This window comes from Athene cunicularia (assembly GCF_003259725.1).
Source record: "Athene cunicularia isolate RWA chromosome 8 unlocalized genomic scaffold, athCun1 chr8_part1, whole genome shotgun sequence".
NCBI lineage: Eukaryota > Metazoa > Chordata > Aves > Strigiformes > Strigidae > Athene > Athene cunicularia.
The window spans coordinates 26,605,070-26,622,419 of record NW_020799109.1 but is presented as its reverse complement, the minus strand read 5'-3'; the positions used below and the strand labels follow the sequence as shown (position 1 = coordinate 26,622,419).

Genomic DNA, 17,350 nt, shown 5'->3' with positions numbered 1-17,350 from the left:
GGGGCGATGCCTGTCTCCCCTGCGCTGCCGGCAGCCCCGTCGGGCAGGGAGGTCTTGCTGGCCTCTTCGGGAGGGTCCCCAGGACCCCGCCCGGTGAGCGGCCGGCCGGCGCCCCTGCCCTGGGATGGAAGAGCAGCGGGGCCCGGGCGAGGCCTTTCCTTGGCTCTCGGCCTGTCCGTGTGACCCGGCGGGGCTGGGTTTTGTAGGCTCATGTTATAAGGCGGCATGGGATGACATTTTGCGTGGAAAACAGGCTTTACGTACTTATCTTAGTTTATCTGGGCTACATTTCTTTTCCTGGAGCTTTGTCTCGGTGAGGGACAGTGAGGTCCAAATCTCTGGGGCCAGCTGCGAGCCCTGTGGAGCTCTGCAGGCGTTTTGCTCCTCCTCAGCCTCTTCCTGGGCTGGACCTATCGCAGGCTGCTTCTTAGTTCGTCTTATCGCAATAAACAAGTAGAGATAGTGTTCCTGTGGCTTAGGTGAATATATTAGGTAAAACGTTTTTTTTTAGAAAACTTTTACAAAATGAGGCTTTATACCTGTTGAAATGTCTAGTGTGATAGGTGTTGCTTACAATGCAAGGAATTTCTTCATTTTCCTTTCTTCTGAATTTAGTAGCTGCTTCTTAATATCCTAACTAGAAGGATTTAAATGGATCTCTTTTAAACCCAAGAGAAAAAATGCCTAGTGTTAAATATCAGAAAATGAATGTTTCAAGTACGGATCAAAGAGAGTACGTTATCCTGTGAAGCTTAATGGAAAAACAGAAGAACCTGCAGATTTCTCGAAAACCCCCTTGTAGTTCAGCCAATGTGACCAGGGATTTTTTTTTTTTTTTTTAGTTTTCATAATTATGACGTGAATGTCAGTATTGATCCAATATTCTGACTTCTACTTTGAGAAAGAAACCTGTTTGTTTATATTAACTTGTAGACAGATATTTTAAACTGATTTTACTTTGCATTCTATTTAAAATTAGAAATATGCAATTTCATTACCTATTTCAAGCTAGCTTTGAGAAACTCATTTGGTATTTATTTGCACTTCCTGACTAAATGGGGGATACTGGTAGCTAAACTGAAGAGGAAGAAAAATATTTGCATAAGCGGTTTTGTTTTAAAATTCTTGAAAAGCCTTAGTTCTAATTTTGCTGAGCACCTGTATAGGCAATGGTGGTTGTTTCCTTGCTACAAGTCGCTTTTCCCAAGCAGTAGTAAATAATGGTTAACTAGACAGACAAGTTTCACTGCTCTTCTGTAGGGAGCAGAGAAACTGATATGCCGGCCTAACTCTACTACTGCTTAGGAGAGCTTGAATTAGGCCCAGAAATTGTTTACAAAAGACAAATAGACAGCATCTGGAGAGAAAAGGATTATTATGTACATTCAGGCAGCTTTATCTTCATGGTTGAGAAGGAACTGTGGGTGAACAGAGGGTAACTACAGCAGAACTGCTGCAGTAGCCTCTTAATAGCTGTCTGTATCTTTATCTCTTGTGGTAGGTATATTGTAGAATTTAGAGAGTTTTTTCTGGTTTGTTTGAAGTATGTTAGCAAATCTTGGTTTAGACCAGTGCCTTCTGAACTTTTAGGCACAAGTAGGATCAGACTGCTATCCACTGGCAAAAGTTCTTGTGAACCACTGTGGAATTAGGTCTAGTCTTTAAATTGTAAAAATTAGTCCAGTTCTGCAAGCCCTATTCAATAGCTTTGACACAACAGTTTAGGAGCTATTAATTTATGTAATTGCTGTATTTATGCAGGAACTTATGACGAAAATTTTCAAAATCTTTTAAGATTCAAACCTTTTATATTCACGTGGCTTGACAGGATCCAAACCATGCTTGCACTGAGTAGTTGTTAGTGGCTTAATGTTTCATGAAGCAAACCTTGACTTCTGTTTTAGGTGTCCACAGCACGGTTGCTGTAATTGCATCTCTCCTGCCAGTCTGGAGAGAGTAATGCAAGTGCAAACAGCCATGGTGGCATTCTGTCCCTGCTAGAATTAGAAGTAGTCCCACTAGACATTTAACACTGTGGCTCCTTGAGTAGCTAAACTGGCCGAAGTCAGTGCTGCCCTGCGCTGCCTTCTTTCTGTGCTAGTGCAAGTGTCAGCCAAACAGCGAATTGATCTGAGGAACTACACCAAGTGGGGGGGGGGGGAAGCAGAAGTTAATTTTAATCCAGGTTAGTTTCCAGATGATAATTATATGAATACCCCTGCTGGCATTTGAAGAAGGCTAGGTGGTCTAAGATTAAGTGGTTTGTGTGTTTTGATCTAATGACTGATATGTGGCCTCTGAAGAGTGATTATAGAATCTGTTTCAAAACAGAGGGAAGGAATCAGTCTAAGGGAGAAACTTATTTGCTTTGTTTACCCACCAGAGGAGCTTGTATGCACAGCTGAGTGAGAAGTTTTTAAACAGTGAGCAGCTGGTCATGGGTATTGTAATTTGTGTGACACAGCATGCCTAGTCTTGTGTATTTTTAAAGATTGCTGCTTTGTTTTGTGGATGAAACATAGGCCTTTAGTACCTATATAAAAATGGATGCTTTGAAACATGAAAGAGGAAATGAAGCAGTTAAAAATGAATAAACTCCATCTGACCCTAGATTGAAGGTGGATGGATGAGCAAGAAATAAATTTCTGGTGTTAAACACAAGCAGTTGAAACTTTCTGTCTTGCATTATGTAAGCATTTTCTCCTTTTTTTAAGATGGATTTTCTTTTTTTTTTTTTTGAGATGCAACTCTTAATAGCAATTAAAGAAAAAAACATAAGTACTGGACTTTTTGAGGTCTGATTCTTAAGGTTTTATATTCTTAAATAATTGATGCCATTACTAAATATGGGAAATAAGAGAATTAATTTATTTTTCTATTTTGTGAATTGAACTAATCTACCTTCAGATCACTTTGCTTTTAGTTCTCTATTTATGCAGCAGGTTCTTTTTGTCTGGAAAATCAGAAAGGAACACAAACTGATGCTGAAATGTCAATTTAAACTTAGGTTTTCTCCTTGCATGTAATTGCTTGTCCATCTGATGCTTTCCCTTTAATGTGTGATATCTTATCCTCCTAATAAAACATCCTCTTAGAACCATAATGAGGATGGGGATTTTTTGTGTGTGTGGTTTAAGTGGTGAAGTACCTGCTGAACTTTGACAATGCCTGTGGCTTCGTAATACTGTGTTTTCAAATTAATAGATAACCATTCAGTACTTGTTTTCTAAATTATGCCATTTATTGCTAAATATTGCTAAAAACTTGAATAGAAGACCAGCTGGACTTCTTACAATAATGTTTGGTGGATATGGTACACTTCAAAGAAATAATGAGTTATTCTGAAGTGAGATAATCTAAAATGTTTGTTTTAAAATGAAGTGACAACTGTATCATGTGACATAGACTTCACTTCAGAGCCAAGTCTATGTGGTGAAAGCTTTTGTTTCCACCAGTGGTCTGAATATGTTTAGATACCACCTTATCAAAATAGCAGTGAAACAGTGAAATACTCAGATGATTCCTTGCTGAGGAATCCAGTTCTGTTGGCTGTAATTTTGAAGCCAACTTTTTGCTTCTTAGCAGTTGAAAGATACTATGTCTCTTCCCTTTCCTCGGCAATAAAGCCTACATGCACACCCCCACCCCTGCAGACTTAAGTTTTCACAGGGGAAAAAAAATGATAGAAAGATCCTTTATTCTACCATTCTCCTGGTATTTTGAATCACTTCTCTGCATTTTATTCATGTATTGGTTTTCGCAGGCATCATTATGAAAGTAACATTTTAACCTGAACAGATTATTGGACACCTTCAATCTAGATAATTTCAGAAAAGTAATTGCAAGAAAAGCAGCGGTGTCATCATATCCAGAGTCAGCAGAAAACAGATTTACACTTCTGTTGCATTTAGTAGATGTCTGTGTAGCTCTCTCGGGTTCAAGAAAGTTATGGCTGAGTATTTTTCGTTTCCTCTCCCCTCCCCCCAGTGAGGCTGGCACCTCTGCGGTGAGTGTTTTGATGCTGAGTGTTGTGAGCTATGAGTAAAGCCGCTGTACTTGGAGGGAAAAATCCTTCTTACGGTTTTAATGGAAGTATTTCTTCCTGAAATCTCTGGCTTGATCAAAATTCTGTGCTAGTCTTAAAATTTACAGTTTTGGCCTGTTTTTTTCGTGTGTCATCTTCCTCAGGCACTGAGGTGAGCTGGCTGGCTGGGAATGGGGTCTGGCAGGTCCCAGGCCTGGGCAGTGGAATCTCGGGTCCTGTTGGGGGCTGTGAAACTGATTGAAAGGTCCTTCCTCAGAGCAGCTCAAGTATTTAGGGAGCAGATTTTGTTTTGAAACTGGGAAAGGCATTACTTCCCCTGCAAAATCTTCTATTAACAGCATAAAGGGGTGAATGTGTGTGTGAGGAGGGAATTATGTTCAGTGCACATGGAGCCAAGCTGGAACTATGGTTTTTGTTTGGCCTTGTTTTGTGGGATTGTTTTTTTTTTTCTTTTTTCTTTTTTCAAATTATTAGATTTGAAAAGCATCTCTTTCAAACAAGCTGTTTTGAAGCTGAGATTGAAATTGATGCTGTCGTGTTGTTCTGAAGTGGTTTGACTTCAGTATGGGATTTCATTGTGATTCTGTAGTCCATTTTGATTTTGCTAGTTTTCTATGTAATTAGTTTCTAGTCACTTTGTTTTTTTACCTTTTGACACCGTTTTGAACCTTTTGCTCTCTAGACTTCATGGCATTTGTGTATTCTGAGTTCTTAACTGTGCTTTCTGTAGTGGCAAAAATTCTCCCTGTTATACCCGAAGAGCACGCAATTCTTTATTTTTTTTCATTTGCATTTCAGTTACATTCCTCCAGCTGTCCCAAATAAGGTAGACAGTTCCTTTGATATGCAGAATAAATATGTTTGAGATGTGGGAGAATGTGTTCTTATGGTTTCCCAAGTCTTGCTTCTTGTGTGTTTTACAACCTATCCAGCTCTTATTTTTGACAGTTTTCATAATATGGTCAGTAAAGAGGCTGCAAGAACGTATAACTCTCGCTTGTATTTAACACAGTTGATAGATTGCTATGTTGGCAATAGCCTGATGATAATAATAAGAATAATACTATTTCCGTTTTGAATTGTGATCTGGAAAGAAAAGAGAACTTCACTAAAAAAGTGTGTGCATGAGAGAGAGGGAGGTTAAACATTAAAACCTTTTGTTTCGTGATTTTACAGGACCGGGAAGGAGGGCCAACCCAGGGAATACTACACTTTGGATTCTATCTTGTTCCTACTCAATAATGTGCACCTTTCACACCCTGTTTATGTCCGCCGTGCTGCAGTAAGTAGACCATGTAAAATTATATTTTTTATTGTTTGTGGTAAGTAATATGTGCATAGTTATTTTCAGGGGATGTTAGTAGTATTTTAAATGTATGAATTTGGCTGGGGAAAGGGGAAAAACATGGGCAACTAAGTGTGTGTGTATTTAAAAAAGAACCCTTCTACATAGGGATCAAATGACAGTCTGTATCAAGGTGCAGTATTTCCTTGACAATTCACTTCCCAACAGATTATCCCTTCAAACCACCAACTTGCATTTACAAGAAGAGAGTGCCACCCAAGTATTAACAGTAATGGCAGCATTTCTTCTGGAATTCTACAGTCACAGTTGTCTCCCAGTTCTATTTCAAAAATACTTTTGTCCATCTGTTCTCTGTTGTGCGATCCTGATCTAGATGATCCTTTAGTGCCAGAGGTTGCAACGATCTACAAACCAGAGAAAAGTATGGCAAAATAGCTTTGGAGTGGACCCTGAAGTAGGCAATCTAATGAAAGAAACTACTGGATAAGCTCTACAAATGAAGATGGGGGAACTCCACAAGAGGAAAACCTTTGCTTTCCATTTGACTGCTTTCTATGAGCCCATGCTTTGTCTTCCCCAGTGCCACATGGTTACCTGATACAATAGAACTGTGTGTTGTACACACTTGGAAAAACAAAATTGAAGTATTCGACTTCTGCGTACCAACATAGACTCCTGGCAGAGATGTGTGTGTTAAAAGCTAGTTCTCAATATTATTTTCAAGTTTGAAGTGAAGGAGGAAAAAAGCTGTCCGGTTTTTCAGTTTTATAGCAGACAACATGTTTCATTTTGTGTAGTTGAGCATTCTCTAGGAAGTAATTGTATTTTTAAGCTTGATAGTTATGCTTTCTTGGGAGACAGGACATGCATTCCTGTCTTTGTGTGAATGAGTAGTTTTCAATAAAAGTGAAAAATCTTCAGTAGACACTTTCTGAGGAATAACAGTTTAATATCGTCTGCTGTCTTTTCAGACTGAAAACATTCCTGTGGTAAGAAGACCTGATAGGAAAGACTTGCTTGCATACCTAAATGGTGAAACATGTGAGTGATGCTTTCTTTTTGCCTGGACACAGTGTGCTTTACTGCTTTATATTTATGGCACAAGTGGAGGGGAAGGATGGTTAACAATTGTTAGTTTGCAGCTTAACTGAGTATGTTCAGACTTCTAAAATGAAGATTTTCTTTTATTTTTGTTTTCTGTTCTGAACATAACTGTTTTTATGGTGCTTAGATGGGAGCTGTGTTCCTACACGCATGTTTAGAAGTGAGCTACTTTTTAATTATTAGCAACATCCTTTGGTTAATAGTTACATGTTAGAATGAATAGTGTTTATATTTTTTCCTTCTCTGGACTGTGGGAAGCTTTTGGTAGCGCATTGATCTTGATGCAGTAAGTGTGTGGGATAAAATCTTCAGTATAGTAAAAAATACAAAATCACTGCTTTGTCAGTCTGGCAGATTTGCCTAGTATTCCATCATCTTAAAATTTTTGTTAACAATAGTAAGAGAAAAGAGGTTTCTCTGAGGGAAAGATAAATGGGGTTTGCTTTTGTAAGTTGCTCTGTTTTGTAGGTTGCAGCGGGCGGAGGAAGCAAGCAGCCGATTCAATGTGAATGATAGAGCAAGCTTCAAGTTTATTGATAGAAATCACACCTTATATAAGCAGTCTACAATACACTACTTGTAACTCTATTGGATACATTTAAGAAACTACATTATAGTATGTCAGCCATTGGGTACATCTAAAAGGTCACATTATAATATCCCAGCCCCTTGTGTCATTTCTGGTATGCATAAACATCTTTCTTCCTGTGAACCTGCTTCTCTCCCAGGGTTGCTTTCCTCTGACCCCCAAGGTCATAATGCACCCCAACTTATCTCTTGTGTTCTCACAACAATCCTCACTAGCACAACTGAGCCTTGGGTCTTCATCCTTGTTTACATAACTGTACCCTGGGTTTTTTCCTTTGTTTACCTCAGGTGGCTGGGACTGACTTCTGCAGGGAGCTATGGCCGACCAGCTCCTGCAGGGAGCTATGGCCTTGCTCTCTGCAAGCCGTTCTCCAACAGTAGGTGGTCTTAGAATTTTAAGTATACTGAAACATGAGATTATTTCTGTAATATGAGCAGCAGACCATTTTTTGTGTATACTTTAATGGGACCAACAGGTTTTCTTTATTCCAAAAACTAGACAGACTAGTAAGACCTTGATTCCAGGTTATAAAGTAATTATCTTTGTGACTCTGTTTTCTTTTATGTGGTATATACAGATCACAAAATCACTGACTAATTTATATTGGAAGGGACCACAGAAGGTCATCTGGTTCAACCTCCTTTTCAAAGAAGGGCTAAATGAGCAACCAGGTCTAACACCATATTCAGTCAGGTTCTGAATATCTCCAGTTCCAGTGTCTGACTGCCTTTGCTACTTAATATGTAGATAGAATTTCTATTGTTGCAAATTGTCCTTCTTCCTTTTATACCTAAATACTTTTGTACTTAAATGAAATGTTGTGTTTGATTTCAGCAACCTCATCAAGCATAGACAGAAGTGCTCCACTTGAAATTGGTCTTCAACGGTCTACTCAAGGTACAGTTTAACTAAAAAATAACTTTGAGGTTTATTTTATGGAAGTGTATTACAGTCCTGCATTTTTAATGTCCTCTTTTTCTTGTAGTTAAAAGAGCAGCAGATGAAATATTAGCAGAAGCAAAGAAACCAAGAATAGAGGTAATGACAGTAACTGTCATCAATACAAATTGGGGGTGGTGGTAAATGACAGTATTTATCTGGTTTTGTAGCAATTCAGCTGGGCTGTATTCTGGGTGCACATTGTACTTCTGTTAGTGTGAACTGAACTTGGAGTTAGAATTCAAGCCTCTGATTTCAACTTAGAATTTTAGTTACTAGATGTATGTTGTACTATGAAAGGGGAAAGCTTGACCACATATCTGTAGTACCTGTTGCATTATGACCTGTCTGCTAAGAGCTATGGGATTGGAATAGAAGTGATGTTTAATGACTGTTATGGTTATTTGCCATCCATGAGTTGGCATTATAACTTAAAAAGCCAGTCTTACCCTCTATCAATGAATACTTATTTGTTTTACCTGCAATTTTAGTCCCTTTATAGCAGTATATGAAACTATCTTCATTGCTATTTTTTGAAGCTGTGTCTTAGGTAATTAACAGTGTATTTCCACAAGTGCCTCTTTAACAGAAGCAATGTGCCTAGTTATTATGCATATTGTATTACTTAACTCTGCCTGGTTTTAAAAACTGACTTGCTGTTTTTCTTGATAGATATTTTTTTAAAACACTATGTTCATCCAGTTATCTCCTCTGCGAATTATTATAAATCTGTCTGTATATGTTTTCAGAGTACTGAGGCTTTAGATTTCTTCTTAGAAGAGTTATCAAAATACATGAGTTCCATTGTTCATGAATTGGATTTGAAGGTTATTTGTGCTTAGGTATAACTGCATAAGAATCATAAAAACTTTATGCATTCTTAATGGTGCATGATCAGATGATTGCTCTGAGATGACCTGTTGGTGATCTATAGATTTTTGTTCTACGTTCCCCTGTGTGGTTGTGATGCCACTACGTTTTGAAACTGTAGATCTTCACCGTTACAATTTGGAGAATAAAGAATTCTGCATATGATCTGAATGAGCTTTTGCCCATCCTCTCTTTGTTTCCTTGCTGCTCCAGCAGCTCAGAGTGTGTAAAATCTGTTTAAAGTTATTTGGAGATTATTTTGGTGTAGAGATTCTACTTCTCTCCTGAGACATGGCCACGACTGATTTTGCTGTGCTTCAGCCTTTCCAAACAGCCGTTTAGCAATAGAACAGGCTTGATGCTGATTTAAGTTTTGTGAGGAAACAGGACCAGATTGAACCCAAGTACTACCAGCATTAAGTAACTGAAAAGTTGGCATAAAATTACATCTCTCTACTGCATTATCAAGTTACACGTCTGTCTCAAACCTGACTTAAGTAACTAGAGACTTTCTTACTCATTTTTCTATTTACTAGGAATGCCATTTATAAAAATTCTGTGACAAGATTTAACAGTTCTGAACAGTTTTTTTCCTTAAAAATGTCGCTGATTAACTGTCAGGGCAAACTCGAGTGTCTGAAATTTACCTTAAATATGTACGTGTGTGTATGTATTGTCCTACCTGAATGTGTGAATTGTTTGCCAGCTTTAAGTTCTCTGATTTTTCTGTTGTTCTTAATTGTCTGAGCAAGATTCTTTGAGGGAATAGTAGTTTCCTTGTCATTATTCTAATTACACTTTTTGGTTCTTGAGAGGAAATCTCCAATAATTGTAGAGTTAATACTAGTGTGCAGATAAAAAATAATTGGAAATAAAGATAGTCCTTGCAAGTGTAAAAAAGAAAAAATACTGAATAGCTTTAGTTGTATTTTTTTAAAGAGAATGCATGAAAGATTAAATGTTACTGTTACTGCTAGGATGAAGAGTGTGTGCGCCTTGACAAGGAGCGGTTGGCAGCTCGGTTGGAAGGACATAAAGAAGGTATCGTGCAAACGGAGCAGATCAGGTAAGAATACTTTCTTATGGGTAATGCTTAATTAAAGGATTGATAACAATTCTTGTGCTATTCAAAGCAGCCAGTTTTACTTCTGTCCAACAGCTCTTGGGTGCTGTCATTATTAATGTTTGAGGAGGCAGAACTTCATGCCTGGTCAGATTCCTGGTCTTGAGTGGGAGTTGAAATGTCATGACATGAGATTTGGTTTGTCTTCAGAAGTGACCGGACAGTTGTCTCTTCCTCCCACCAAGTCTACCATTTCTGCTTTATTCTGCTGTGATGTTTAGCTGAGCAGTCAAATAAAATGAGCAGAATTGCAAGGGGAAGCTGATTATCTCTCTATGTCAAAGAAAAATACCCTGTATTGAGGAACGTCGTGCATGCAAAAGGAGGGAAACATTGTGAGAACAGATCAAAGGGTAATATAATCTGTTTGATTCCCTATAGAGGTGAGCTGCTTGCCCCTGAAGAGGCAGTAGGCTGGAGAAGATAATGCACTGTCATTGCCAGAAGTAGTAACCAGTATTCACGTGTTTAAAAAACTTGCCCATCATCTTTCCTCTTCTGTTGTTTCCATCCAGAATTTTGCGAATAATGACAGCTGGATTTGAGTCTTACACCGTACCTTCCAAGCAGAGAGGAAGTGAAATTCTTGCAGGATCTTGGGCTTATTAGCATACCAGACTCTAGTAGTTTATTTTCAAATGCCTGAGTTCAGAAGTCTTAAAGTTAGCTGCTCAATTTTTTTGGTGTGTCAGCTCCCATAATATAAAATGGGAGTCATCTTTCCTACAGTTAAGGTGTTTGAGTTTGAATTAATGTACTGCTTTGTCTGCATTGGATTTTGCAGATAAATAGTTTCATTTGATAGACCAACTGCATTCTTGAGAAATTTCTCTCTTGAACATAAACAATACTGTGAATGCTTCTCTGTCCTTCACTGGGATTAAATTTAAGAGTTAGCCTTGCAAACAATTAATACAGCGGAGTTGAGATATTTATAGAATCCATAATTGCACTTAACCACATGAAAAATACTTATTTTTGAATGTCTTCTTCCTCTGTCTTTTGTATAGGTATACTTAAAAGGAAATTGAAGGGGGAAAAAAAAAAAAAGAAAATCTGGTTGATATGCCTGACTTAAAATCAGAAAGTACACACGTTGTTTTATATAAACTAATAATTTGGATACTAGCTTGAGTGTGTCACAACTTTGTTTTGGAGTTCTGAGAATGCTGCAGTAAGAATTACTGAATATTACTTGTAATTACTTTGTATTCTGTATTTACAGATACTTTTTTTTTTATGTTGAATGTAAAAGACTGCCCCTTTTTAAAAAGTGCAAATAACACTTACAGGCAGTGAGTTTGAACTCTGTGCTTGTTACTGTTGTTACTTTTTTTAACAGCAACACAAAAAAAATTCCCTTTCCAGTAACTTAGTTGTAAAAGGAGGATACTTCACAACCACTATTTGTGGTATTTATTTTTCAATGTAATCTCAAAAAAAAAAAATCACGTAAAATTGAATTGAGTATGTGCAGTTAGGATTGTGCAATTCAGTCTTTATTTGTTCTGCAGTTTACCTGCGAACAATAGCGCATGCCATTTGGCAACCAAATTCTGTGTTCACAATTAAAAGCGAACAGATAAAGGTGTTGTACTCCTGGACTGAACTGAGCTACCTCAAACACAGTTTGATGTGGACAAAGTTCCTACCATCTGTTGTTTGTTTGGCCTACATGCTCTGAAAAGGTAACACATCTTCTGAGTGGCCAAGTCTATGGAACAGCATCTCAGCTAAAATCTAGATTAATGCTTTGAAAAGCTCAGAGCAGCCACTGATTGATTGACTAGACACAAAATTGTAATCCACTAAAAGTAACGGGGAGTTGAAATTCAGATGATGTAAATGGAAGCGTTAAGTCTCAATGCTTTACATTTGCAATGTTTACTTCTGGTTGTTACAGATGAGATAAATTGATGGGTTTTGTGCTAATACTGGAACAGAAGTTTTGTCAGAAGTTTGGTTCTCATGCCCAAAACAAAAATGCCAAGCTCATGTAATCTTCAGGTATCTGTAAGGTGATATTTTATGATTTATAGCATAGCCATAAACTTTAAGCAGGATGAAGCTACGCATTCACAGGTTCTTTCAGAAGAATTGTTTGTGCAATTATCGAGTCTTTTCTGTTATTTCTGCTCGTTTAGGTCCTTGTCTGAAGCCATGTCAGTGGAAAAAATTGCTGCTATCAAAGCAAAAATCATGGCAAAGAAAAGATCGACTATCAAAACTGATCTGGATGATGACATAACTGCTCTTAAACAGAGAAGTTTTGTTGATGCGGAAGTGGATGTAACCAGAGATATTGTCAGCAGGGAGAGAGTATGGAGGACAAGAACTACCATCTTACAAAGCACAGGCAAGGTAATGCTCTGGGTACCAAGCTATTTTTATGACGAACCACATTTTCTATTACCAGTATCTCTATCTTGCTAACTAGATGGCTGGAAGGGATTATACTTAGTGTTCTAGGTAAAAGTATGCTTGGAGGGCTGTTGGCACAGTGACTGAAGTGTTTGTTCCTACCTCATTACAGTTAAGCCTAAAATGTATCCCAGAATACTTGCTGCAGCCATTTAAAAAATACCAGGTAATTGCTTCATTCCTCTTAAAACAAAGCTGGCTTGAGCTGTACAATTGGGAGGGCTGTGTGGAAGTACCTGTGGGTTTGAAACTGTCAAAAGTGGGCAGTCACTGATAGAAGTAGCAACATGTGTACAATGAAAAGTCTAAAGACTCTTCAGCTGCTAAAAAACCCAAAGTAGTAAGGTTAGAAAATGCTAAAATGAAAACCTGGAAAGTGTTACCATGAGGGGGCTTTTCTATACATTTTGTCCCTTCATGCTTCTTTAATCCCTGTCTTTAACTGCAATTGGTTATGTGCCATCTCAAACGTTGTTGCAAGCTTGACAGCTTGTTCTCTTTGGATGGTTAGGCTTTCTTTATTGCAGTCATACTTGGCAACAAATTTCTTAAGAAAGCAGTAAGTCAGTTTCTGAAAGATTTCTAGTGTGTGTTTTCCTGAGGTTATTGTTGAGTTGCATCCTTTGCCTTCACTACTTCAAGTACTGTCACAGGAAAGCGATGTTTAAAAGTAAATGAAGTCCCAGTTTTCATTTATCTTATTTTTAATAGTATTTTACATTGTGTTCATTTTCACAACCTGGTCTCATGGCATTAGGGGCAGAATAATATCATTCCTGAGTTCTAATTACTGGGTATGTGGCATGTGCCTGCATGCCACATGCAGAGTGAGTGTTGCTTCCTTGACTCTGTGAGATTTGTAGCAATCTCAGTGCTGAGCAGTTGATAAATGGGTAAAAGCCTTTAATGTTTTAGTCATCAGAAATGTTTATACTGAAGGAATCTGGGTAGCTTTTTCTCCTTTAGTGAATTATTCATAGCATTCATACCTTTACATGTCTTCTAAGGGAAACTTGCAAATATACTAGGGAAAGAGTTTTATTGTAATATCCTTGTAATAATAGTGAGATGAGGTGGTGATTTTAAGCAAAACCTAACACAGGTAGGAAGACAAGAAATGAGATCGAGGTTGTTCTTGGACTCCAGCATGCAGTTAGTTTGGCTAGCCTGATGAATATAATAGGCGTAATAGCAAGTCTTTATTTCTGTGTGTGCAGGATTGCAGGAGCGTGCTTGGCAGTATGGACAGAAATTACTAAATTTTAATGTTTATATTTTTGTTCAAGTAACAGTGAGAGTAAGTAAATGGGAAAACATCACTTGTTACCCAGGGCTGTGATGTATCAGCTCAGGGGTTATTGTTTGTAGGTTGGTTGGGAAGGTTGTGGGGCTGCATTTTTTTGTTTGTTTTGGGTTTTTTTGGGTTTTGTTCTTTGTTTTTTTTAAAAGAACCTTGGTGAAGACATTCTCAGAAGTTGTTAGGAAAATCAGATGTGTTCTCTTGGGCAGATCATTCCTTATCTACTTGCCTGTTCATTTAAAGGATTTTAATCAGGGAAGCATGATACCTCTCTGCAAATGCTGTTTTGAGTTTTCTGTATGATACTTGAATTGCTAATGTGCCTGATAATTTTTTTTTTTTTTTTTTATTATAAGTTTTCACTGTCTGCTTGGTATAGATTTATCTGCAGTCTCTGGAATCCTCCTAGACCAAACTAAAATTGACTTAAACAGTAGTTTACCATATAGTGTCTGACTTTTTAATATCTGAATTCTTTTAGAACTCCTGGATGAATGTTAACAAAGAGTGAGCATCCCAACATGTCAATTTTATTGTTTTTTTTCCAAAGATTGCTTCAGTCTGAGGCAGCTCCTCAAGCTCTCCTCTCCACAGAGGAAAAACTGTGTGTGAGCTTTCCCAGTGTTCTCTGTAGTTTAACAAAGATTCAGAGATAGCTTAAGATACAAAAAGAAAGCACCTAGGAAGATCAGGCCACAGCAAAAAGAAAATAATCTATCATCCTTATCAGTTTTCTGGCAGGTTTCCTCTGTTTTTGGTGTGTTTGAAAGCAAGATGCTCGTCAAAATTCTATGTAGATGGCAATAATCTTAATTGTATTTATAATATATTTACTCTTTCTCCTTTTGGATGCATTTTCTGATTCTGAAGTTTGCTTTTTACTTCAAATAACCTTTTTTGGTTTACAGGATTTGTTAAGTCTCCAGTGATGTAGTGGGTTTTTTAAACATCTTTAAAAGTTGTCATGATACTTGCATTCTGTCCTTTTAGGTGCTGGTTTTAATTATCTTTTGATAGTGTCTTCATTGTTAGATAGCTCCACTTGCGGAATGAAATTAGTGGTGTGTTGGTTGTTTTTCCTGGCTGTAGGGGATTTTTTCCATTTACAAGAACGTTGAATTTTAGCACATTGCTGCTCCTGTTGTAGAATATTCTTCAGCAGCTGCCTCTCTTAAGTAGGTACTGTGGGTTAAATCAAGAGATGCTTTTGCTTTTGTACTTTGGCTGATTGCTCCAAGAAGCAATTATTTATGATAGCTAAAGAATTAATTGCTGCATGGCTCCTCTTCTTGACACTTAGCCAACCTACAAAGTAACTTCAGTCTGGCATAGTTACTGTTATCATCTTTAGAAGCCTCTGTACTGTCCCATTCATATTGGCAATATGTCCCGAATGCTCTCATGATTTGAGACAGGTTATCATTCATTTACTATCATTCACTGGTTGTCATACATAGTTTATTTGACTCTCAGCTTTCTGAAATGCATCACACAGGTTCTATATATATATATATGCCTCCCTCTGTTATCCTCTTTTGATCAGATGTTGCATTAATTCCTGGCTGACTTTTATTGATTTTTGTGAGGTTCCTATGGTTTGTAATAAAATCAGACATTTCAGTTCACTTGTCCTCTCCTTGTTTTTAAAATCACTAAAATTTGCATTTGTCGTCTTAATTATTTTTGTTTTGCTTGCAACCTTTTGTTGACGTATTTGTCTGTGGTTTTCTGCCTGATTCTTAGGCAGTTCTACTTTCTTTTGGAAAGATTAATTGCTATTGGATGAGTCATCCTGCACTGTCTGTTTTAAGTATCTGTTGGCCTTCCCCAAGTGTGAAGTGTAGTCTTCTAGATTTTGTGAATAATGTGACATTTTTATGTAATCACTTCTCGAGCCAAATTACATCTGTTTAGTCTAAGTTTTTTTTCCTCTCATAGTAGCATAATTTTAGAACTATTTGAGAGGATATATTGTTTAAAGCAATTTAATTTCAGGTTTGGCTAAAGGCATGCAACATAACATTGCTGTTTTGGTGAGTCAACTGACAGTCTAACCAACTGAAAATTTAGACAGATTTCAAAAGCATTAAACTACGTGATGCTAGAGCTGCTTCTGAATTCCTTTACCAGTCTTTTCACAGCCACACTTGTTGGGGGCTTTAAGAAATTAATCTCTTCTGTTTGTCCTCACTCTCCATGCAGTTTAATTCTTATTCTTAATCTTCACAAACACACACAAAAATCAGGATAAAGGAATTGCTCTCTTCAGACCTGATACAGCTGGATATTCTTGGGGAGAGAAGTTTAAAGAAAGTGAAAATGATTTAATCTGTAGATTGATATTTGAACAAGGTGTGTTGCTGCTGTTCACTGTTTTGTTTTTTTTGGTGTGTGGGGTTTATTTGGTATAAAGCAGACACAATAATTTCACATGCTTACTTACATCATGTTAGAAGGGTGTGATTATGTAGTCAAGCCATTGACTATGGAACTTGTTTCTGGAAAACAGATTAAGTTTGTCAGATATTTATATATGTTAGATCAGTTTAAACTGAAATACTGTCTGGTGAAGATACGTCAGAATCAGTTTTGACACATTCAAACCTGCAGATCTTAGGGGAAAACAGTATTATTTCTGTAACTTCTTTACTGAGAGAACCTTTGTATATAGAACTGGGTATCTTCTCTGGTACCTGAAGTTTTGAACCCATATAGAGAATATTTACCATCATAACTGTTCAGAGTGTTAAGTTTTGAATTACTGCTTTGCAGAAGCTTCAGTTCTGTTGTGTACATGTTCTTAGATAAATGCCTGCCTGTTTTGTAAAACAAACCATTGAACATGTAGAAAAAACTGTTTAAACTGAAATGGATCCCTTCCTTTCATGTCCTTCCTCTATTTTTCCTTCTTGAATAATCATTTGATTTCTATAATCTCCTGTAGCAGGCTTCAACAATCTCTTCTGAAAGAAAAACGTCCTCATTCCATTTCTACTATAAATGTGCTTGTGGCACTTGAATTCTTCCTATAGGAACAAATTCAAGTAGCCTAAGCAGGAGTTTCATCATTCACAGGTGTATTTGGAGAGTATATTTTTTCTGGTGACTGATATACTTGATTGAAAAAAATAATTTTTTTTTAATCTCTGATTGCTCAGAAATATTTCTTCGCTAAGCAGCATGATAACTGGGTGTGCTGGGTTAAACATGTTCTACTTGTGTGTAGAGGAATCTTAAAACTGTGTGTAGAGGAATCTTAAAACTGGAATCTTGGAAATGCACTGATACTGGCCTTGTGAATTTATTACTATTTTAAATGAACCAGTGTTCTTACAGGAGTAATGAACTCTGAGCATTTAATTTCTTTGTAGGGTGTGGTGGGTTGGCCTTGGCTGGACACCAGGTGCCCACCAAGCTGCTCTGTCACTCCCTTCCTCAGCAGTACTGGGGAGAAGAAAATAAGATGGAAAAAACCTCATGGGTCAAGATCAAGGCAGTTTAATAAAAGCAAAAGCTGCCCATGGAAGCCAAGGAGAGCAGAAGGTGTATCCTGTACTTCCCATCAGCAGGCAGTGTCCAGCCACTCCCCAGGAAATAGGGCTTCAGCATGCATGGCAGTTGCTCTGGAAGACAAACATTGTAAATAGCAAATG

The 17,350-nt window shown here is 37.6% G+C and overlaps 1 protein-coding gene and 1 pseudogene across 1 annotated transcript in view; both read left to right on the top strand.

Annotated features, from left to right (window-relative positions):
* Positions 1-17,350, top strand: part of CDC73 (cell division cycle 73) — a 114,909-nt gene that overhangs the window by 931 nt on the left and 96,628 nt on the right. The window contains exons 3-9 of the mRNA XM_026853978.1: positions 1,905-1,956; positions 5,222-5,327; positions 6,323-6,392; positions 7,879-7,941; positions 8,030-8,082; positions 9,831-9,919; positions 12,121-12,337. Coding sequence (XP_026709779.1) covers positions 1,905-1,956; positions 5,222-5,327; positions 6,323-6,392; positions 7,879-7,941; positions 8,030-8,082; positions 9,831-9,919; positions 12,121-12,337 — 650 coding nt within the window. The remainder of the gene's footprint in view (positions 1-1,904; positions 1,957-5,221; positions 5,328-6,322; positions 6,393-7,878; positions 7,942-8,029; positions 8,083-9,830; positions 9,920-12,120; positions 12,338-17,350) is intronic.
* Positions 5,400-5,818, top strand: LOC113482603 (annotated as a pseudogene).